This window comes from Acanthaster planci, linkage group LG08 (genome assembly GCF_054643075.1).
Source record: "Acanthaster planci isolate LZ-2023a linkage group LG08, COTS_SCS, whole genome shotgun sequence".
Taxonomy (NCBI): domain Eukaryota; kingdom Metazoa; phylum Echinodermata; class Asteroidea; order Valvatida; family Acanthasteridae; genus Acanthaster; species Acanthaster planci.
Window position 1 is genome coordinate 20121976 of NC_141784.1, and position 24377 is coordinate 20146352.

At 42.1% G+C, this 24377-nt stretch overlaps 1 protein-coding gene across 3 annotated transcripts; it reads left to right on the forward strand.

Moving 5' to 3' along the window:
* The first annotated feature begins 2688 nt into the window (after positions 1–2688).
* On the forward strand, positions 2689–24377 carry LOC110975200 (uncharacterized). 3 transcript variants are annotated; one of them, XM_022227469.2, is made up of 16 exons: positions 2689–2974; positions 9523–9677; positions 12144–12282; positions 12635–12720; positions 13477–13576; positions 14057–14190; positions 14549–14678; positions 15411–15505; positions 16371–16458; positions 17679–17875; positions 18022–18154; positions 18958–19110; positions 19925–19981; positions 20214–20297; positions 20796–20957; positions 21759–24377. In XM_022227469.2, exons 1-15 carry the CDS (start codon positions 2908–2910, stop codon positions 20933–20935), a joined length of 1758 nt encoding a protein of 585 aa, XP_022083161.2. In that variant the 5' UTR covers positions 2689–2907; the 3' UTR covers positions 20936–20957; positions 21759–24377. The 3 variants fall into 3 exon arrangements, with proteins under 3 accessions (XP_022083161.2, XP_022083148.2, XP_086996052.1); XM_022227456.2 differs by having other exon boundaries at positions 20796–24377; XM_087139926.1 differs by lacking the exon at positions 9523–9677 and having other exon boundaries at positions 20796–24377.

The following is a 24377-nucleotide window of genomic DNA, read 5'->3' on the forward strand; positions in this document are numbered from 1 at the left end:
CCGTCGCGTCGATGTGTGGTCAACAGAGGGCGCCGATGGCCTGTCCGCGGCTAGCTAGCTCTGGTCTGTGATGTTGCCGCAGAGATATTAATTAATAAGAAACCTGTAGGAGATTTCTCCTCCAGGTCTATGATCTATATTAATCTACATGTACATGTATATACGGCTCTGGTCTGTGGGCTTGATAGACTGCCTAAGTATTAGTTGCTTCATGTTCATGGATTAGGAAGATTATGGGCTATTTTCTAGAAAAAAAGTCAAAATTGTACTAGCATTTGCAGTGCTTCTATTCTGATTGAGTTTGCGATTCATTCAATAAATAAACACAAACAACAAGTCAACAACATAAACATCTTACATTGCAAAAACTTCCTGTTTCTGACACTGAAAACTGAGTGTTCAATAAAAGAGAAAAAAAGCTACATGAAGCCAGTTTTTGTTGAACTTAGTGGGTTGTTGATTTGTTTATAACGGTGCAAAATGGACTCGGCCCCCTCCCCAACGCTAATCAAGATTGGTCCTTATTTTGTTTTCCAAATTTTAATGATATCATATGAGCCATTTCTTGTTTAAGCACTTCCGTTGTATCCTCTTTGAGATTCCTATGGTGTGTTTCGAAAATTCTTTCCTTTTTATTTAGAATATTGCAACGTGAAATACTACTTACTTAAGTTACAAAATTCAAACTTTCCGGGCGCTGAGGGAATCTTGCTATCTTTCCAGAAGTTGCCAGTATAAATTTTAACGGTGAATGATTGAAGGGTTTGGGTGGAGTGCAGTTTCATTGCCACTGTGGCCTAACATCCACAAAAAAGTTTTTACATGTAACAACATTCGAATTCCTAAAATGTAGTTTCCCAATGCCAACGATGTCATGCCTTCATGAAGGCCCGGAGTGTCCAATTCTTTGCCGCCTTGTGCTCCACTCCCCGGTATCGGCGCCAATCCAGCCTGAGTGCGCGCCGCGATGCTCAGCGTGCTCCCAAGTTCGAGGGAAAAAATAATTGATATGAGGTGAAACGAAGGCGATGGGAGAACATGGTACAAATGTACGTGTATTTCATTTCTCTTCTTTCAAAAGTGTACAAAATGCCCCAAACTTTACCTTAAGAGCCTCCCAAACAACGTGACAGGATAGGAAAATAAAACAAAGGCTCCGGACCCCAAGTAACGGGAGTACGGAAGCTTATTACCGCCACGATAATAAAAAGTTCTCGCCCCTAGCGCGTACGTACACGATAACTATCTTGTACGTGCATGATTGAAGTATCGTGTACGTCCACGATTACTCAGAAGTGCACGCCGCATCCATGTGTGTCCAAAGGGAAGGGGCGTAATCATACATGTCGCCTCTACGTCTTAATTCGTTTGGTGGACTGGAGTTCGGCCGCCACTATGAATATTGTTTTTTCTGCACTGTTTTCGAAGGTTAAGTGAATTGTCTCTATGGCTGAGAAAAAAGGGGAAGCCAGTCTGTGCAAGCAAGGTTTAAGATATAATCGGTCGATTTTATCCTTTTGTTAACAGGGTTTTGTTTTGGGGGGGGTTATTCCCAAAATATTGCTGCCTTGTATTTTTTTTTTAAAGCCAGGAAAGGATGAAATTGTTATCAGCACTAACAGGGCCACTTCCCACTCTTTTCTTACTGTTTAATTTTACACAGCTTCATGAACGAGCAGTCTGTTTGCTGGTGTATTTGAGTACATTTTTTGCGACCAGTATGGAGAGATTTTCAGGTTAATGAGATACCGACGTTTGTGCAGATCGGAGCTTCCTGGAAAATTTGTGTGAAATTTGCTTAATTTTCAGGGTGCAATACAATAACTAGGAAGTCATCCGTGGTCTCATGCAAGGCCACGTGGGTGAGTAACGCTTGTCAACTCATAACTCGCCTGCGGGCCCATTAGTTTCCCAGAGCTAAAGCAGGAGTTTTGAAACTCCGTATCTGGAGCTTGGCGACGCAAGGGCTCGTTTGTGTATATTTGTGGGTTTCTAGTTCACTTAGTGATTTCAAGTATACCGGCGATAATATGCCGTCCCGTTTTTTTTTTCTATTTTGTGCTGAGGGGAACAGAGCATGCCCTTTTTCCACACTTTATCAGTCACCTTTTTGGTTCTTTTATTATTTATTGCAACTGATGGCAAAGAGTCCTTGTCTGTATCGTTTTTCTTCAAGCCATGCACGATTGAAGTAGGCGGATTTCAGTTTTATTTTGGGGGGGAGTTGAATTCCATGCCTAACCGACACTTCTTAACTTTGCTCCTCAAGGAGTTCCATTAGGATTTGAATGTTCGCCACGTCCAGTTCTTTTTCTTTTTGGTTGGATAGTGGAGATCGATTTCAGTTGAACCAGTGGCGTAACTAGGATTTTTACGGGGGGGCACAAAGGGCACCAACTTTCAGTGTTTTTTATGGGGGTGTTTGTTAGCTTTGTTCAATATCCATTCATCCGTTTTTTTCAGTGGGGGGGGCCTGGGAATTTGTGGGGGGCACGTGCCCCCCCCCCATCATGTACACGTACACGATAGAGGGAGGTTTTTTATTATCGTGGCGGTAATACGCCTCCGTATTCAATAACATTCCCCGAAAACTTGGTCCTTGAAAGCAACTTCCGTCCGTCGCCGCGAGCCAGCCGCGAGTCAGTTGCCTTTTAAGCGGTGACAGCGCCCTCTTTTGACTTCAATGTGGCATTGTTATTGTACAGCTAACAGCACCACACCGGCGCAGCTCAGGCTCGGGCCACAATTTTGAGGAAATGTAGTAGCGATTTGGTTCATATCCCACTTTCCTCGAAGTTTCATTTTATTGTAGTGATCTCAAGAGACGTCTGCTAGTGCTAGTTCCAAAGTCAACTGCATTGACCCTCGATACTCAGAGATTTAGAACTGTACCTAAAACCACAGAGAATGAAGTGTCCAGTGAGTGCGATCGCGATTTTGTTCATTTGCGCCTGGATTCTTCTGCAGACGGCAGGTAGGAATTTCCTATTTTTCTCAATTCTTTGAGAGTGCCTCTCAGTGAATTTTAAATTGATGATGAAATAAAGCACGATGTTAGGAATGAGAAGAATTTCACGCTGTTGCATATCACATGCATTAGTAGGCTCCGTGCTACCAGGTGGCACGAGTACGAGCGAGGAGGACTATGCCGCTACGGCGCGTGTAGGGGCTTACTTTCCGGGCTGGCCTATATTATTGCGTAGCTTAGTATTATGCCAAGAGCCTTGGACAGTTTTGTTATGTAAATTTCAGTGGCAATGAAATTACAAGGTACCAAGTATGTTCTCATACACACGACAGGGAATGATATCGATACGAGCATAACTGTGTTCTAACAGTTGTATTATAAACAAAATCTTCCATGTTAGTACATATGTAGGCCTATGTACATTGTAAAGTTAAATCTTAATTCACAATTTAGTTTGCAACAGAGTGAGGGTTATTTTATTTAAACAACATTTATGAACTTTGACAAAAAAGCTATTAATTTGTGTAAGTTTTTTTCAAATAAATCATGAAGGCAGTGTTTATTTATCCAGCGCCAGCAAATTGACATTAAAAGATATTTTCCAGGGTGCATGCACAGTAGCTGTTTTTAGACTTAGAAAATTCTTACCATGACAAATCTTAGTATTTGTATTCACAAGGTAAGGAATATCAAATATTGAATTTGTTTCTCTCTCTTTCTCTCCCTATGTTTGGTTTCAGCATCTGGGAGAGTCACTTGATAGTTATTTTAGTTCGCTTTTTGGCAATTCCTCAGGGATGCTGTTGCCATGTTTTAATTACTGTTTCTTGATGTGTTTATATTTTTTGTCTTACCTGAAAAATAATAAATGAAATGAAATAAGACCAGTTTATATTTTCAGACTTTTTTCCCTTTTAGAAAAAGTCCTCCAGAGCCACAAATCTGAAACACAAATCCAAAATCCTGTTAATATGTGTTGGGGTCAATATCAAATTAAAATAAGGAGAATATTGTTAGTTTTGTGGGATGAAAAAATGTCGACCAGTGGGAATCAAATTAATCTTGTATGATCTCATGACGTACGCACTAACCACTATACCACAGATCTGTCTCGACCCGAGCTGGAATTTAACAAGCTCTATAGTCTCACTTAACGTCTTAAGTATTTGCGTCAAAGAGGTTGATGCGTAGTAAAGTTGGCTAAATAGAACATGTATTTAGATGAATTATGTGTTTTTTTAAGTGCAAGAAAAACCTACATATCGACCTCCTAGCCTTCATGTATCTACCTACTCTGTGTTTAGATGATTGTAAAAGGAAGGAGAAGCTTCAGGGAAAGGGGGCTCATCAGTGCACATACATGTATACAGTGTGCTTGAAATTAGTACCGCAAGAAGTGGAGTACATTTTACCATGTTTCTTAAACATTTGATGTTTTGAACAAAAATGTGCTGGTACATTTTAGAGCACTGTACATTGAAAGGAATTGGACTTACATGTACATACATACCTCCATAGGTGTGTATGCAATTTGCGCCATAGCTATAGAATAATTCGACCACCTGAATTAGAAGCCATTACTGCGGTGGCACAATGCTCGTGGACAGGTGGTACGCGCGCGTTACATGCCTCTTCGAACAACAGGGTGTCGTGATTTGCCAAATGCACGCGTGCGTCAAGCTGAAGACTGTGCGTGTGAGTGCAGTGCCACCGCAGTTATGGCATCTAATCGGGTTAGTCTATATATGTTGACATGCAAAGACACCAACAGAGTCTGACATTAGTTTAGAATTTCCGGCCTGTAAGTATTTCATTTTATGATTGATCAGTTGACATGTATATTTTTGCTGTTTTCAAATAACCTCCCCCAAAAATAAATAAATACAAAAATAAATAAATTTGAGGTAGTCCCTGAAAAGGAAGTGTGTTTGAATGCTAAGCATATTTATTTGGTTAATTTGCTTTAACAATGTAGGCGTTCCCCACAACCCTGCCTCAGTCAACTTCATTACTTGGTGAGCGTACATGTACATGTATGTACCTGCTTGTGCTGCAGGCTACAACGGTACAGGTCTGTACAGCAGTACTGTCAGTACATATGCTGTTGTCAAGTTTTGTGCACATTTCAATGCATCCGGGTTCAAGCACTTGTATGTTTATATCCAGGGTTAACTCCCCTGACAAGTATAGAGAAAGAAAAATACCTAGAATAACATTATTCCAACAACATTTATCCTCTGGAGGTTTATAATCGCCTTCTAATGTCATAAATTACCATCTCCACTGGGACCAAATGTTTGTAATGTAATGTGATGTGCTAATAAGCAAACCAACTGTACATGTACAGTAGGTTTATCATTGAAAATGTCAACGTGTGCCTGTTCATTATAATGCAGACTTTTGGTATAGGCTGATGATCACCAAGAGGGAAAAATCATGGGCACACCAGGCAGAAGAGTAGACAAGTAGAAGAGATTAACTGGTGCCCTGCGTACCCATAATAACAACCAACATAATCCTGGTAATTCATGCCACTCTATAGATTTATCTTCGCATCAGAGGATGAGGCTATCAGTCTACTTTTATTGTTGCCATGGTAGCTTCACCATCCCAAGGGTCAGCTGTGTTACTGCACGCTACCAGAGTGTACAAATTTGAGCAATCAAAATTTTGGGTCGTGTCTTTTCCACGCAGTGTGTGGTTTTTGAGTACTGCATAATCCTTTAGATGTGAAGAAAGACAATTGAAGAATTCTGGATGATTTTCAACTTTTTTTAGAGGGGGAGGAGGTTGGGAAGGGGACTTCAGTGTGGCACTGGAACAAAGGCAGAAATAAAAATGAAAAAAAAAAACATTTCAGTTACAGCCAAGCTGGGCTGAATATTCCAGTATTTCCTTTGCAGTCAGAAATTCCAAACTAAAATGCAGCCATCAACAACAAAATGGAAAACTACGAGCCTCGTGCTCTGCAGCGATGAGATCTAGATCCTGTGGACTCTTGATAGGAGCCGAAAATTGTAATTTGTATCCCACAAGAAATTTGTAGAATGCAGGAAAGCGCAGGAGTAGAGACAAGTCAACTTCAGTGAATGGGCGTGCCACATCCTGGGGCAGAATATCATACTGGTACAGTGCCTTGACAAGTGTCGCGCTCTGGATGTTTTCTGTATAAAAATTTCAAAGATTTGTTTCTGATCTCCCCTGACAGATCTCTTCATTAGATAATTTGCTCTGATAATTACACAGGGACCTACGTGTACACGTATAACAATTATGCTCAAGAGTTTTTGAGAAAGGGGTTGAATAGCAGAGGCAAAGTACGTGCGCCAGGTTTAAGTGCAGTGACTGATTATTCCAGGAAAACTGTAAAAACTGCAGAAATAAAGTTAACTATCTTGTCTCGCTAGTCAGGAGGGAAGTACATGGAGATGTTGGTGTACTGTTTTGACTTAAAATGCACGTACAAGGTTGCCTCGTCATTTCCTGGAAGCCCCACTGTAGGGCTTTTGCCAGACAAACTGGAATCCGAATGATTCATTAGAACAGGTGTCATGTACATGTACATATTCACAAGGCAGTCATGGAAGACTGCTTCTCTGACTTTTTTGTGTGTGTCCATATGTGCATGGGCGGTTGCCAGGATTTTATCCCGGGGGAAGGATGACTGTGAAGCATTTATCACCAGCAAACTCACAAACTGTTATGGTAGAAGGGGTCATTTCCAAGACTTTTTTCAAGCAAAGTAGTGATTTTCGTCCCCCTTTGCCTCCAGTTTTGCCTTATTCCTGGCTTTTTTGGGGGGTCCTCTTTTTAGAAGGGGGGGTTGAGGGCGACAAGTGCCCCTCTGGTACTCCCCCTCCTTTGCAAAGTCCATGCAAACAGAGAACAAAGAGGGGAAGCATGACCTACATGTAATCAACCTGCCTGAGTCCTGGCACTGTGCCAAATCATGTTGAGAGCTATGTGCGGCACGCACCTACAGGAAGACTTCCCAGATTTTAACCTCGTTAACAATTTGCTCTTCAGTCCATCGCTGATTGATGAAGTACAGCTAGTGCTCTTGCATCACTGATAGCCTACACGCAGCCACTCGTGTACATGTACATGTGCATAATGTACATGAACATGGAACCCCCAGTTCCACATGATCTACATGCAAATGAAATGTGCAGTAATACTGCACCACGGGAGAAGTGAAGTCATTGTGACCAAGCATGATAATATCACGTGTCGTAGTATTTCTGTGCTCCAGTTGATTCAGGCCCAGTTGCTGCAGCCCTTTGCATGTTTGACTAAATAAAAGTGTGCACAATGTCGTTTGTTCTGCTGGCTGCGGAACAAATCAAAGATATTTATTTGGTAGCGCACAGGACAGCACAACACTAAATCCTCTTGCCACCAGCAGAATATGTCTGGGTTTTATTGCATGTCTGGGTTGTGAACGGTACCTTTCAACTCAACACTAGTGTCAAGTGTATCAGAATCACTGTCTTCATGTAAAACTAGACGCGGACTTACATGTAAGCATTCTGTTAGTGTGACGAAGATTTTTGGATGTCTCATACCAGATTGCAGCAAAATAACTTGAACGTGCCCTGTAGTAAATGAACGGGAGTTAATTATACAGATGAAGGCATTTGTAAGCCTGTCTTTTACCCGATGGAGTTTTTTCAAGTGAAAATTTTGGAATAACGTAGGTTTTACCTCATTTCAAAAATGCACATGGGCAGTTTGTAAAATTGACAGCTACGAACAACCCCCCTCTCCTGAGAAAACCAACACAAACAAAAAAAGCAGCAGAAAGGTTCAATTCAGTTGAACATGAAGGTAAATAACCCCGAGCAGACAAAGATAAATACATGACGAAAAGGGCCAGAAGCAAATTAGGCAATGATGTACATGTACCTGACCTGTATGTGTGTGCGTAAGGTCGCCATGGCGATGTTGCACCCGGGGCGTGTGAGTGCACAGTTTTTCATTTGAATTTTTTAGGCGGCGATGTTGGCCAAATAAAGAAGGCTGGCATGGCTGCCAGATGTACATGCACATACTGATATTTTATGGTTTGCTGGCTGCTCTGATTACAGCTCACTTTCATGAGCATGAATGTCCCTGTTTTTTTTGCTCGCAGTTTATTGTTTTTACACCAGGACAAGGATTTCATGTCTGTTTTGAATTTACATGACTAATATGAATCGGAATCTGGATGTTCAGTTTTCTATGGAGCCAGCGCTAGGGCCCATGGACCACTGAGCACATTAGGAATGCAAAGAAGTGTGGCGTCATCAGCTTAGAGGTCCATTGAAACGTTACTCCCCGTTCCTAGCCAGCATTTGTTCTGTAAATGTTTGTAAAATCTGGGCTAATCTCGCTCAGTTTATTGTTTGTTGATGTGTGCACATGCATGTGGACTTTGTTGAAAGCATTTGTTGCTGGTCATCATTAATTTGTTGGACAGTAAACAGAAATGCTTTATCATAGTCAAATTTCTGAAAATGTGTACATTGTAGGTGAACATGTACAATGCGCATGATGTGTAAATTTCCTTATTTTGAAATGGTTACAGAAAAGAAACATGAAATTTCCTGTTTCCTAAATGCTTTCAGAAGGTCAACTCGAATGATTGACACCAAGGAAGTTTTTGTGTGGTACGTTCCACACAGCATTATTACACGAAAGTGTTCACCTCCACTAAGAATCCCTCAAATATGAAAAAAAGGACTATTAAGCAAACCTTTAAGACAGGAAATTTGCTATTAAGTGTTCTGATTATATGTTCTGTGCACTAGTTTGAGTGTTTGTCTTGTTTTGTCTGTCGAGTACATAGGCCTACATGTACATGTACAACGTATATATTCTCCGAGCCACATGGACTTGTTGGAAATCTGTTCACATTTGTGGAGCCGAAATCTTTTTTGAACGTTGTCGTTAAGAACTATTCCAATTTCGTCCTAAATCAATTTATTACATGTATACCGACTTTAGGCTGCTATCATATGAGCTACTTGTAAATGTACGTCAGCGGATGATGCACTGCTTAGGCAACTTTCTTTGCTTATTAAAGATCCAGCCACAGGCAAATGTGGGCATTCCTTCGTTTTCTTGCAGTTAAGAAAACTTGGTGAAAATGCTCATATTTCTTGCACTTTGGACACTGTTTAAGCTGGATTTTTTTGGTTGGTGGTTTGCTTGGCTGTCCCTCTTCCCTCTACAAATAACCCTAATCCAAAAACTGCCTGTAAATCTGTTTTCCAGAAAGGGGGTAAGCTTGCGTGGACCAGGCTTATTCACATAAGGTTCCACACTCTATGATGTGGGCCTCTTTTGTCTACACAAGATGTACGGTACATTACATCACATGCCTTTTGGGCTAGCTACCTACTGCACACATATTTTGGCATGACAGCATGTTTACGTGGTCAACCGGTATTCCTACAAGGGAAAACTTGGAGCATTGTGAACTCTCAGCAAAATTTGCGCACCAACGAGCCCTCGATTTTGACCATGCACTGTCCAAGGCGTTGACTGTGAACGTGTTCACATGGTTTTTCCAGCCTCAGAAGCCACATACCAGCCAGAATGCGACACGTTAGATGAGGCTGTGCAGCAGATCAACCAAGCCCAGTCGCAGCTGGGGGATCTCCAAGGTAGAATCAACTGTACCCGAAGTGCGGACTGCGACGGTTTCACTTGCTTCCTCTTGTTGCAGGTGAGACAAACAGGACCCATTTGATGACAGGCGAGGGAAGGCAATGGAGTTTAATTGAACAGTTATTAGTACATGTAGGTCTTCTTTTGTACAAGCCTGCTGTTTACTGGGTTTTTTTATAATGAATTGGTGGCCAATGGGTATTTAAATGCTATTTTCTCTTTTTCAGATTAACCCTAACAGTCCTCAATCCTTCACCTGTTGGAGGACTGAGGACTGTTAGGGTTAACCCTCCTATGCTGAGATGCATTCTTGACACAGTTGTCATATCAGTCAAAATCAGTCAAATTTACTGTTTTTGACGGTTAAAACAGAAGGAGGGTTAATAAAAGCCAAAAAAATAAAATTGAGACAGCCAGCAAAAGTCACGCGGACGTGGATGATAACCAAAGTATTTCTTTTTGTTAGGCCTTTGAGCAACCAAGCCAGTGTTTGATTCCTCTTGGCCTGATTTGTGACAGGCACTGATTCCCTGTGATTAAACCATTTTGTTTCTGCATAAATTACATATAGTGTGTATACAACGATGGCTTGAAGGTGGGTGTAGTTGATATGAGCTCACCAAGTTTAGAAGTTGACAAACCAGTTAGATAATGGAATTTGCATGTAGTTAGTTGACTGCCAAGGCCAAAGGGATAATATCCAGTACTGGAAGTAATATTAGCATCAGCATTATCAGTACGGGCGATTCACAATAGTGCGCCACCAAGAGTTTGCAACACGTTGGCCAATCATAACGTGTGAAAGTTGTCGACCCTTTCCAAACGCACATTGGGTCGACAAATTTCACGCATTGTGATTGGCCAACACGTTGCAAACTCTTGGTTGCGCACTATTGTGAATCGCTCGTATTGAAATGAAAAAAAGAAAAAGAAAACAACCAAAGCACCCAGTTTTAGCAAATATAAATGAGGCACACAAGTGCACACCACAATTTCTTGTCAAAAGAAAAAAACGTATTACCTACATGAAAGCCCCTTAATTGTGAGCCACTTGAAAAGTGGATTACTGTTAAAAGTTGAAGTGAACTGCCTTTGATATAATGTACATGTAGAGTTCCTGTTGAAAGCAGAAACTTAGTTTCAATTGTTTCAATTGGATCTTCACTTTCATTTGTGACAGAAAAGGCCAGAACAATCCAAGTTTTTAGGATAGGGAGGGGGGAGATTTTTGAATGGGGATGCTGGAGTAGATACCAAAAAAATCCCTTACTTTTATTTTAATACACATATTTGCGTAACTTGGTATCTGCTTAAAAGCCCCTCCTGGTAAAAATGTGTTCAAGTCACAGCGTTAGACATTTTTTTTGGCAGCTGAGATTTGGAAGTCGCATGTTCTGATTTGGGTTTTTGAAAAGCCATACATGTTGACTGGAGCGACGAAATGGAGGGGTAAATGTTAAAAAGAAATGCCCGCAGACTCATGTTACCCTTGAGTGTGGTGAAAATCTTTGGTGTTGAGCCGAGTACAAACTCTCAAAGTGTATCACTTGCCTGTGACCCTGGAGAGTTCAACAAACTTCCCAGCCGGGCAAGTGAAAGAATTTGTGCACATTCTGTTTGGGAAGCCTGGTTTGTGGGACAGAGGAAAGGGGGGGTGGGGAAGGTGACCTTTGGCACATGTACGTGTACGTTCTCTGCCACTTCTGCCGAATTGGCCAAAGATTTATTGTTGTCAGGGTTGAGAAAACCGCTGTTGATTAACATGTACTAGTATGTGCTATATGCTTTAAAGAGGCTCTGAAAATGCTTTGTGGTCATATCCAAGGGTGTCTGCCTCTGTGTTTGAAAAAGACACTGAGTGAGTGCTCTTTTTTGTTCGAGCAAAGTTTTCGAAGAGTTCATCCTCTGTGCTGTGCACGTTTTCGGCACAAAACTAGAGGTGCCATTTTTTTTTCACAACCGTTGTCTGCCTCGCTGATTTGTTGTTAGCAGTTTCTTAGCGCCCAGTTTGTGACATAGCTTCTTATTCCTTCCAGTTTGCTTTGTTTTTTCTCTCTCCAACCGCCCTGTATTCATTTCTACTACCAGTTTGGCTGACACCCGTCCATACTTGCTTTATTGTTTATTTGTGTCTGTTGGTCCAGCTACCAGTCTGTCTGCAACTGGTGGTCCGTCAGCCTGTTTGTGGGTCTGGACTGTGTATCGGCCTGTATTGTCTTTCAGCTCATCTCTATAAGCGCTTTCTCCTGAAATGGAATATTTCCTTATTTGTACTTAATTAGCTCAGCACACTTAACAATTGAACAATACCAGTCCTTCTTTTTTTCAAGTTTCACCAAAAGCCCTCCCAGCGAGCTTCTACTTTCAAGGAAGCGGCCTCCATACCAATGCTTGATCTTTGCTCTGATAGTTTTTTCTTTGTCACTGTGCTGTAGATTCATTTTGTTTGTTTGTTGTTGTGAAATAATGAATCTCGATGAGATTCCTGAAGCCAGCATTTTTCTGTTGGCTGTTTGCGCTGCAGGGTCAGAGAACTGAGCTGAGGGTCAAGCTGCACCCTTGCGATGATCCGCCCCAGATGTTCCTTCTGGTTCAGGACCCGGACACCAACTTGCCCTACATCCAGGAAACCGTCACCCACGGGGATACCTACACCATCCCAGGTTGGTCAGGAAGTGTGCACATGTACATGTACATCTACTGGTCCATGTATATTGGATTGATATGTATGTACGGTATTTCACAGGCCATTTCAAACTCTTGTGGGATGTTTGTCTCCAAAAACTGGTATTCATGGCCAGTACATGTAGACTTGGCAATTCAATTGAGGAAGATTTGTTGAGATATTGCAGATACGACAGCTTGAAATCGGTCAGCCCCAATTTCCAAGGATCTCAATATCAACAATTTTTTTGTTCAGAGTTATTTTAATGCTCAAACGTTAGCCCTGCCATTTTCCATTGAAGACGTTGCCTTGAGTGTTATTGATCAACCATTCTTATCTTTGGCTGTCAGGATTACAGTACGACAAGGCATTCATTGACCTAAATGTAGGCATCCAGGTGCAGTTTGAGAAGGTCTCAGGAGGCTTCCAAATTGGGGTAAGTATGCTTTATTTTTAAGGTTTGAAACTGAAACATGGCATTGATCATCACTGACAGAGAAAGTGCTGGACGTGCACTCTGTTTCAGAAACTTTGCAACAAAAGTGAGCATCAGGAATGCAGGCACGCTTGCAGTGATTCACCGATAAGAATCAAGAGCCCTTTGTGGGGGCACATCACTAATGGGCAGGTGGTAGGAGCGTGTCACATACCTCATGTCTTCAACCTTTCACCTGCTAAATATGTTAAGTAGAGTGTATTGTATATCCTAGAGACATTGACTCCAGTTTCTATCTTTGTGACTTGGAGTTGCATTGACTAGGACTTGAAATAAGTGGCTTGCTGCCATGTCAATCATGTCTCTTGATTGGTGTGGATTGGGGAGCCTTAAATGGTTTTAATTACAGGCTGGCCATGCACCGGTAGAATTGTTCCTCCCAGATAGACTAACGATGAAATCAGAGGTTTATTTTTTTAAAGTCATCACCGTGGTGGCAGCACACTGGCACACAGGTTATGCAGACGCCACTGGTCCATGCCCAGTCTGGCGTTATTGCATTCTAACTTTCCAAACTACATGTATATGTGTGTGCTTTTCATGTGTACGAGTACATGTTGGAGTCTGGTGCCACTGCAGCCTAATGGTGTCAGTAAATTTATTAGTGAATAAAATAGAAGATTCCTTTGCTGTTCAGGCACCTGGTGTTGCCTTTATGGGACATTTTATTGGTTGGGTGACGTTTTCCCTCCTTAGCTGAAGCTTGTGCTCCTGGCCAATGGGTTCCCTTTATTTGAGATTCCCATTTTATCTCCGACACTCATCAGAACACCGCCTTGCTCCACCCAAGCCCCAGGTAAGAATTTAGATGAGGTTGGGTTGGAAGGTCAAAGGTCATAGTTGGCTGATTGAATACTGGTAGAAAGGGTGCTTTGTTATCTATAGGAGCAATATCCTAAAGGTCAGATGTTCTACGGGTGTGTGCTTAATTGGTCATCTCACAATGTGGCGATCTAGTGGACCCGAGATCAATGTAGATGCCGATGCTGTTGGGAGAAGGGCATGGTGCCTAGTGCGTCAGCATGTTGGGAAAGCTCGACTGTTTTTCAGCAGAATGTGCACAAAACTTGTAACATCTTTGTGTGTGGATGTCAATTCTGGTATATTTCTTTATTGCTAGCTCGTGGGTACTTTGGCTCGGCAACTTTGTAGCATTTTGTATTACGTGCCCAGGGCCGTTACTTTTGGAAACTAGTTACAGGCTGGTTTTTTTTTAACCATTACGACTAAGGGATGTAGCTTTGGTGTCCAACAGATTCCTTTTTTGTAATCATAGGCCAACAAAGCTTGCAGTGCCGACGGATGCAAGAACTTGTCATTGGACTGAACCCACCTCACGATTTTCAGTGCGTGAAGGATGATGACTGCAAGGGTTTCAGATGCACTGGAGCAATCGGCATCGGTCCTGTCGTAAGTTGTTCCAGAAAGCCAGTTGAAGAATTCTCAAATAATGTCTCTTGCGGTTTAAGGAGATGCACACTTTGGGAAGAATCACTTGCTGTGGTCATGCGATGTTGTCCATTAATTGGACTGAAGTATTGGTCTACACAGGTGCGATGTTAATGTGGAATTCAGAATTGTAATTTGGCTGTGTCCATCAGTCAGCCATGCATTACTCTAAAGTCAAATCTGGGAACAAGAAATCGCAACTTTTTTGATGAAAGACTTCTGTATTCCAACCAGGATTATTTGCCATATGCATGCAGTTGATTGCATCCATGCCTCAAGCTAAAATCTCTCTTTGTTCTTTTTTTTTTCTGCCCACAAGTCTTTTGAAATCACAGCAGTATCAGTGCTAGACAGCTGCACTGAACCCATCTCATACACCATTACCATTCAAAGAAATGGCCGGGATATCTGGTCCCATCCATTCGTCCGTTCGGAGACCGTCCCTGTTGGTGAGTTTCTCAAATCGGACAATTCTGTAAGTTTGGATGCCTTTACAGGCGCTAAACAAATCACAGATTTATTCTGTCCCTTCTTGATTCACACTTCAGATAATGATTGGTGGTTACCCATTATTTTGCTCTTCCATATGGTAATATGGTTTGAGTTAGAACGCAACAGTTCTTAATATGGGCGTCGCTAAGAATTGATAAACAGTTAACAGTGGGAGGGTGTCAAGTTCTAGAATGTTGGAGCAATTGGGGGATGCGCATCCCCTTGCGTCTTTTCTATTTTTGCTTTTTTCCCCTTTTTTTCTTTTATAATTTTTTTTTTCTCAAGATGAAATCGAGTACCTCTCTTTGCCTCATCCCTGACCCCTTGCGATGCCCTTATTTCTTACATTCATCCTCAGTTCAGACCATGTACATTTCATATGGCCGTTATTCATAGCTTTGCCTGGCAGCAAATTTAAGTCAGAATTCCAGAATTGCTAGAATGGAACAAAGAAGTCCAAGCCGATACACAAGTTGAAGAATCCCTTGGTGTTTGACATCGTCACGGTTCATGCAGGTTTTGCAGAGTTACGGAGGTTGTAACTTGGGAAGCAGACCTCAAGCGCCAGACACGGGCAGGGCCTGTCCCCATGTGTAACCCAGTTGCCTCTAACAGTGGGCTCCTGGGCTGTCGTTCCGGGCAAGAAAACATTCTGTAACCCATTCATGAAATCTTCCCTCGCAAAACAGAAGGGGACGGCATTACTCTGCCCGAGGGAGTCCAAGCCAATATTACCGTCATAATGGATCCCTTCACAGAGGACATCGATTACTTCCTAACCACGGTAAGATCATTTTTCCTGTGGAGACGGCCATACCTCTGCTCTGTCTTTTCCTAATACGTTTGGGATCCAGATGCAGAAATTTTGGCCTGTGACATTGGGAAGTGGGCCTTGTTTGGGTTCTGTTTTTCTCTGCTGTGTGTCAACCTGTAATCTGACGGCCAAAATCTATGACGCCCGAATATTTCAGCCAGGCCTGCAGCCTTGTAAACAGAGCCCAGATTGTGCGATGTTATACAACTGTCTTTTGTTCACGAACCTGGCTCAGTGCACTGCTGACCTCTTTTCAATAGGGGCCAGATTAGCATGCTGCGGTGCTGTGTGGCTCATCCCTGCGGTGGTAGAGCGCTTTTGTCCCTGGTGGTAACCCGCTCGCACTAAATGCCCCATCCGCTTTCACTAAATGCCCCAATGTGTTATACTGTTACAAAACAAGGCTGGATTATTGTCACTATTGAGAGTGAAAAAATGTTGGTAATGCCCAGCAGCCTGGTCTTTTGTTCCGAGTACGGTCTTTTGTTACAAGGTCCAGTTCCTTTTGTCCGATTTTGGAGACCCTGGCCATGCGTATAAAGCATACGTGTCCGGTACTGGAAACCCGGTGGCAAGTGGTTAAGACTTTGTTGCCAGCAGCATGGCAGAAACCCAGATTGTGAATCCCCAACTTACTGACAAATTGTGGATTTTGAACCATTTTGGGAGGGAAGGGCATGTGTAGACTTGCATGTGCAACCACATGACAAACTTATACTCAGCGATCCAGCAATAATAATTCTAATACCTCATAGTAGCCACCAGCCAAAGTTTCATTTTTATTAATACCACATGCGAGTGTTTTAACTCACGCTTGGTCCTTTTGTTTTCCCAGATCCAACTGACAGTTCACATTCCAGGACTTCCACAGCCAGTGGTGGACACGTTCCTGAACGAATCTCGTGTTCCTATACCACCGTGTGGTAAGTGCTATTCCTAACAATTTTTATGCCTCATTAAACTTTTGAATGCCCTCTTCCGATCAATGAAACATGATGCTCATTGAGATGGCTTGATATTTTGATCCCCATGTCCAATGACTTTGACCCTCCTCTTCCCTGTTCATTCCGTCCATATCACCCTCAAATCGACTCCTTTTAATGCGACGGTGTTACTTTGTATTTTTTCTCTGATACACGGGAAAGGTAAAAAAATCACAAGTGATGTGCAAGTGATTTTTTAGAGCTTGTCAGGAAAATTGCACAAAGCTTGCACATGCCAGGAAAAAGTTTGGAACGCAGGACCTCCTGTCTGCTGGTTTGTCAAGCAGAAAAACCATCCATGCTTTTGAGCTGGACATGTGGGGTTGGAATTACTGCACAGGAATATTTGTCCAGAGCCCTAACTTTGTGTCTTGGAGTTATGCTCTCTATAGAATGGTACTCACTGTTACTACTTCATTTTCTCACTAGCTTTTCAAAAGCAGTGAGTATGCAGTGTATTTCATGACATCGTTCTGTCAAAGATAAGCCCTTAGGACAAACATTTTGGCACTTCGTGTCGAACTTGAGCCTCTGAAACCATAATTGTAGACGAGACTTCTTCAGACCATGACAAAACCTCACAAGACCAGCACAGGGCCTCTTGTCCAAATTAATTATAACAATAATTCATTTATAAAGTGCAAATTTCATAGAGATATGTTCAAATGCGCTGTACAATGAATACATTTAAACATGGTTGAGATGATGGCATACAAGGGTGCCTCGGGCAGCCGCCAAACGACCCACATTCACCAACATCAAAAGGGGAGACAGTAAGAAGCAGTGACAGTTTTAGAGGTGGGAGGAAAACCCCAGAGGAATATTCTGGGTAAAACCCACGGAGTCAGGTAGGGACTGAAAACCCAATCCACATGTGGACCGGGCCGGGAATCGAACCCGGGGACCACAGAGGTGGAAGGTGAGGAAAGAACCACCTTGCCAACCTGACTCCCAAATTCAAGTGACAAGCTACGCAAACGAACTGTAACAAAACCATTCTTTCTTCGGGTTTGACCCTGTTACTTGTGACTGGTCCAGTGACTGTATGCCCTTGTGACGATGTTCACTAAAAGCATTGTCTGACGCTTATCTTGTGACAATGCGCGGCAACCGTTTGCGTTTGGAAATTACAAGGCCCTTGCTGGATTCCTCCATGGCAGATCACCCGATGACTCGTGGACCAACTCTCACACCCCCTGCCTCCCTGACCCCATTGCCAGGAGTGAGTGACGAGTGCACAACCTTTAGGGACATAGCCGATGACATCGACAACAATGAAGTCTTCCACGGCCGCATGAATTGCAAGGCCAACCACAATCCGTGTGACGGTTTTTCGTGCAACCTTACTTCTAGCGGTGTAAGTGTCGTTTGAACTTGGCCCGTGAAATAGTTGACTAATGATTAATGTTGTGGTGATCAATATTAATAATGCCTCCAAGTTTCTTGAATCAGGCTGTTTCTTGCTCTATGAAGTCTGTCTCTCCTCTCATTCCAACTTTAAAGGTTCGGTATTTATTCAAGACGAAAATGTTCCACTGTGAGTCTCCAGTTCGCCTCTTGCTCACCATCGACAGTGAGGCATCCAAAAATTACCATGTGGCAAGAAACATAACGTGCAACGCAGTTGTTCCCATCGGTGAGATTATATTCTGGATAATTTGTATGATATTACAAGAGCTTAAAGGATTGTCCTGTCAATTAACAGTGAGTAAATTCTGGATAATTTGTATGATATTACAAGAGCTTAAAGGATTGTCCTGTCAATTAACAGTGAGTAAAATCTTTATTGGAAACGTGACACTTTGTTGACTCTATTTTGAGCCATACAGTGTGAGAGAGGGCCATGTGCAAAAATTTCAAGAGATTGTGATGCTATATTTGACTAATGAATAATCGGTTGCCGTCGGACTTGATGACTGAACAGGTGAGCAAGCCGGCATCCCTACATCACAGTTGGTAATTTCCCTGGGAATGTTTTGGCCAAACTACTAGTGTTAATAGAGACTGTAAACAAACCCTACTCCTCTTTCGTTTCAACAACGTTTCTGCCTAATGGTGTAGCCACCGAATTTGAGTTAACCGAATCCCTGTAAGATGTGCGTGGTGCTTCGTGATATCGCCCATTGTTGTAGGGTTTGCCAAATTTCAGTGTCCGGCGATTCCTGAGGCACCATTTGTTTCCACCACATTTTCCACTGAAGTGGAGAAATCGTTACCCAGTGCAGTGGTCTGGTAGATTTTCCGGCGTAATCATTTTTCTGGCTGGGAACATTCGGGCAGTGATACACATTGCAAATACAAATGCTGAATGCATAATTTTATGCCGAAATTGCAAAATCAGTATGCCGTAGATGGTCAGATAGACCGGTTTCATTTTTGGGCGGAATGGGTTTTGTTGTCCTCTTTCATGGTACACTGCTTATCAATTATTTATTGTAGAGGAACTCCTCTCTGGTGGAGAGATCAAGTTTCTAGTTATGCGACGGAGCAACCGTTCTGTTGAGCTGGCCCTAACTCTGAAGGGATACACACCCGAAGGAACCGTCGCCATCCCCCTGGTGCAAGATCGCATCGTACCCGTCAAACCTTGCAGTAAGTCAAACGGTCCACAATGTCTCTTTTGCACAGTAGTAGCAAGTTTTTCCTAGGACAGAGGATTACTGTTTTGAGGTGGGGGATTACTGTTTTTAAAGCCATCATCGGTGCTGTTGTAGGTGCGGCACGTTACTACACCTGCCTTTTAACTTACCCCACAAGTTAATGCCAATAACCACATCCTGCCGGGGGCATTTATAAATATGTTATTTCTGCTGGGCCAGAGTATTTTTCATTTTTTTCTGTTTTCAAAATTCTTTCCAAATTCATATCTTCATTTACTGGGCACTTACACCCACACCAAAGACTGTCTGGTTTCTACTCTAATCTGACAGACAACATCTATGGATGCTGGAGTATTTCAGCCAGGCCTGCCGCCTTGTATAAAGAGCCCAGATTGTTCAGTGTTACGTAATTTTCTTTTGTTCCCGAAACCGGCACAGTGCGCTGCTGATGTCTTCTCAACAGGGGGCCATATTAGCCTGAAGTGGTACTGTGTGGCTTATTAGTGTGGTGGTGGAGCACTTTTGTCCCCAGTGGTAATCCGCTCGCAATGAATGCCTCAAACAGTGGTATACTGTTTAAAAAATGCTGGATTTACATTCCCACTATTGACAGTGAAAAATTGGCGTAATTCCCAGCAGTCTGGTCTTTTGCTACGAGTACTGTCTTTTGTTACAAGGCCCAGTTCCCTTTGTTCGATTCAGACACCCAGCTGTGCATATAAAGAATAAGTGCCCAAAACTGGGCTCCCCGGCAGCAAGTGGTTAACCAAAGTGGTTTCATCAACTCATTCCTTTTCCATCTTTAGCATTGGCAGTTCCATTTCCAGACAACCCTAATGAAGTCTGCAAAGCTGCCTCACCAGGTATGTATCGAAAACAGTCAGCCAAAACAAACAGAAACACCAATAATACAAAATTCAAGTTCTTCAAGTGTACGACAAGTTCAATCCTGCCCCAAAACAGTGCAGCATCATTGTCTTTGTTGTTGTAGGGAGTTTTGCTCGAAAAGAGCGTGCCATTATGCCTGTTTTTACCATCCACAATTGAAGTCACTGTTTATTTTTTCCTCTTTAACACGATTGAATCGCTAATCAGGTCCCCCCAACAATAACCCTGTCAAGCCCCCAAAAGGTGGAGGTGGCGAACCTGGCAAGTCGACCCAGCCCAACTCACAGGCCGGTAAGTCCCACACACACACATTATGGTTATAGGCTTTGTGTCAATCCAGTCTTATGTAGTTTTATTTCATCTTGTCATATTATTCTTGTGGTAAGGATAGTTGTGCAGGTGCAGATCCATGGGGGGCCAACCCTCCCCCCCCCGAGACAAAAAAAGGAAACAATTGGGGAAAATATTACAAAACAACTAAAGTAAATGCACCAATGCCATTGTAAATGGCACGTATAATGTGTCATCATCATTTCTGCTTGTCCGCAAAAATGAGACATTGAAACAAAATCTCTGACCTGACCCCCCCTGGAAAAAGGTACGCAAAATGACACCGATTTATTGTTGGCAAGTGCTAATGATCTGTAACTACTAACAGAGAAAAAAATCAAACAACATTTATCGATAGGGTACAAGTTTGTTAGGAATTGGAAGAAGATATTGAAAAGCCGTGTGTTTTAACAACAGGCACTCATGCACTTTGACGATTGTTTGTCCACCTGCTTGCAGCAACTATTGGTGCAGTTGTGGGTGTGGTCGCCGTCGTCATGGTAGCGGCAGCCGTCGTGGCACTGGTGTGGTACCGTCGGCGATCTCACAGGCACAACGATCATATCCACCTGGTGGAGAGCTCGGATGCGGATATGTAGTACCCCGTCTCCCCACATATTGGTAAGTTGACATAAGTAACAGCGTGTCTGTGCCTTTTCTGTGGCAATGTAACTAAAAACAAAAATTAACCATGTCTTACAGCACTTTTGTAAGTAAAGTCTAAGTGAAATGCTCGCTTGAATTTCTTTGTGCAACCCAGTGAATTGCCATGTGCAGTAAATGGCAGGTTTGTTAAAATGTAAACTGGCCGTAAACTTCAAAATGTGGAAAAAAGTGAATAATCTTGTTTGTGTTTGACACATTCCAAGCTTTTCAGTATTTGCTATATAATCCTGTCAGATGTTACAGCAAAAGTAGATTGACCCCACGATTGGCAGAGTTAATAATAGGCTCTTTCAACTGTTCAAATTGGTAGATGTGGGTTTGACATCTGCATAACCTCATTTCCATTTCCTTGAGATTGGAGCAAACATTTAGAAATAAAACATTTCATAGACAAAAAAATTAGTGGGTGTAAGTTAAGCACCCCCCAAAAGAAAAACCTAGTGACTGACAGTTATTGAGATAATTACATTTTGAAAGAAATTGATGGTTATGTGACCACTACATATCCTTGTTTTGCTTGTACAATTTTATGAAATGAAATTACAGAGGTATTGATCACTTGTTTCAGTTTGATAATATTACTTTGTTTTCAGAAGAGTTTAATTGATTTTGATTTTTGAGAAAATTCAGTGGAACGATGAATGCACTTTTCCATATCTGAAGTTTTTTGTTACTTTTTTTTCAGAAATGAACATATTTTACTGAGAAATCTTCACAGATTTTGATTTATGTTCCTCATTACAAATACAACTCCAGATTGCATTGGGAAGAGTACCAGGAGAATCAGTGCCCTGCTTGTTGGAGCTATTACATGTCTCTGGCAAGCCAGGGGAATAGAAATATACCCACCTCTCTGAAATATTCGTTGAAATATATCTCCAAGTTGAACGCATACGTTGTTTGTGCTCAACAAGTTTTTTTCGGCCTTGAGAATTGCTCTGGTTGAGTTGGGTTTGCCCGTTGACTTTTCAATACTAGGGCAGTGCTGCCACTCAGTAGGGGTCTATCTGTAATAATTGATGTACTCCTGAGTTTGTTAGTGAACAAGGACTGTAGCGGGATTCTAATCTGTAACTTACAGATTTCCATAGCCCCTCCACTCTTAATTCAAAGGTAATTTTTGCTTGGAATCGTCCGTGATCTTCATTCTTAAAAAAGAACAGAAGGTCAGTGTTTGTTTAACCCCTCTATGAGCACGCAATCCCGTATAACAGGATGATATGGTTCTGTATGCATTGTCCTTGATCCTATAAAATCGCCCCCAAACCCTCTCCTGGCCAATTCCTAAGGAGGGATATGCATATTGATGCTCTTCTTAGCAGCCTCTGAAGAAAATATCAATGCCAAAACAGCCTGCCATTAACCCCGGTACCCTGTAGAGAGAGTTCCAGGCTCTAAGCCTGCAAGCTAGTTGGGCAGTTCAACAAGGCATGCTCAAAATGAAGCATATTGCAGGTCATTCCAGCCGTGTTGTATTCGAGTCCTTCACATGTCCCAGCAAGTCCCTGTAAGTCCATCACAAGCCACAAGCTATTCAACTGATCTGTGACAAAAGCATTCTTTTGTCATTGTTCACCCTGTCACACATGACTGGCCTTATGGAAGGACTTGTGATGCATTCGAATGCAATACTGCATTTCAGAACGTCAACACTCACTTGAGGTTGGCCCTGCCAAAGTGGCTGACATCTTAAACATGTTCGGGCATCTTGTTCTTGAATGGTGTTGCCTTTTTGAAATACCCAGCTTGTTCAATGCCTTCAGTCAGCTCAAGTTTTATGCTGTGGGACATGGTACAAATATTTTGCTAGATTTTATTTTAAAGTTCTGGATATCAGTACAAACCCTTAGTACTGTTTATGATATTTTTTAAATAATAGGTAAAGTTATAAGGTATAACTTAGAGAATATAGTTTGTTTTATTGGGCACATTGGTTTTGTTAAATTAATTTCATATTTTAAATATGCTCATGCCATCTGCTCTTGAGATGTAAAAAAAGACACTTCTGATAGAGGTAGATATAAAAATACATGCTGTGTATACCAATTTAGTCTTTTGTAAAGGTTTGTCATCTTGCTAATTTGAGAAAAATGTTATGAAATCTGGGCCCAATTTCACGGCACTGCTTAGCATAGACGCCCCACGTATTTCATGGAGACCATGAGCAGTGAACACAGCCAAAGACATGCTAACTTGAATGGAATGATTTGCTTAAACTTAGTGATGTAATGTTCAGTAGAATCTCTATGCGCATGCAACTATTTGCACAACCATACCAAGGACTGCCCTGAAATAGTGCTTAATGTTAGCAGTTTTCTGCTAAAGTTAGCCCGACTTTTCTGCCAAAAGCAGCTCCTTGAAATTGGGCACCGAGCTGTAGCTCAGCACATACTGTTACCATTCAGTTGCACTTTGTCCACAATTTGAGCGGACCTCTGAGGTGTACAAATTTTTCTTTCATGGGGATTTTTCGTAAGATTCCTAGTTGTTTATTAAGAGGGCGAATGTGCGGTTACCGGCCGTTCTCTTCACTCTGTTTGTGTTTTGTGGTTTTATTAGTAAAGTTGCGTCTTGTACCTAAGAAATCCAAATCATTTGTAAATGGGGCTTGGGATGAATGGACTGGGTTCAGTTGGTAATGCACACTCCATGTTAGACACTTCTGGGTTGCCATTCCCAAATCTTCAGTGTGAACCGTTGACGGTTGTACATGGAACCAGGGAAGTTGGCGAGACTGGTTCTTGCCCTTTCTCATCCAGTCTCGGGTTAAAATGGAGTGACCAGCATAAAACCCCGTTTCACTCTCATTTTCAGGCTCATGTGGCAACCTCTTGGTTTGAGGGTTGCCGGTGAATATTGCCGGGGATGGTCGCACATTGTGGTTGGGGAACACATTGCATGCGTGCTCTTTTTCGTGCATGCATGGTGCCAAGTGCACCAGGAATATTTTCACCAAAATGAGCACATAGGCATAAGGTTATAGTTTTGTCACAAGGGGTACTCCACTTGTACAGGGTACAAAGTTTGGGATTTTTATATTAATGCTTTATGGCAGTTAAAGAAAGTGTTGTGTAAATATTGTAGCCATTGAAATGAAGTTATAATTTTTGACAGCATTTCAGGTGTTTGTGAGCTAGAACAGTCTTTATTTTTCATTTGAGGTATCTTGCAGCTGCAAGTTATTGTCCCTCTTTCAAGCTTACTGTAAAAGCTGCTTTGTCTTTTGGTTTGTTTGCAATCAACCTGTTGATTATTTCATCTCCCAGGTGTAAACTGTGTGTACATTGTGTTTCAGTTTTTGTCAGCCAAGGTGTCACCAATATTAATTTGAAACAATGTCAGAATTTCAATAAAAAAGCTAACTTCTCGTTGAAA

What these genes read in the sequence shown, in the direction of transcription:
- LOC110975200 (XM_022227456.2), top strand. Translation starts at nt 2,908, where the DNA reads ATGAAGTGTCCAGTGAGTGCGATCGCGATTTTGTTCATTTGCGCCTGG. An exon ending in CTTGCTTCCTCTTGTTGCAG is followed by an intron (nt 9,678 to 12,143) that starts GTGAGACAAACA and finishes TTTGCGCTGCAG; the next exon opens with GGTCAGAGAACTGAGCTGAG. An exon ending in TTGCTCCACCCAAGCCCCAG is followed by an intron (nt 13,577 to 14,056) that starts GTAAGAATTTAG and finishes TTGTAATCATAG; the next exon opens with GCCAACAAAGCTTGCAGTGC.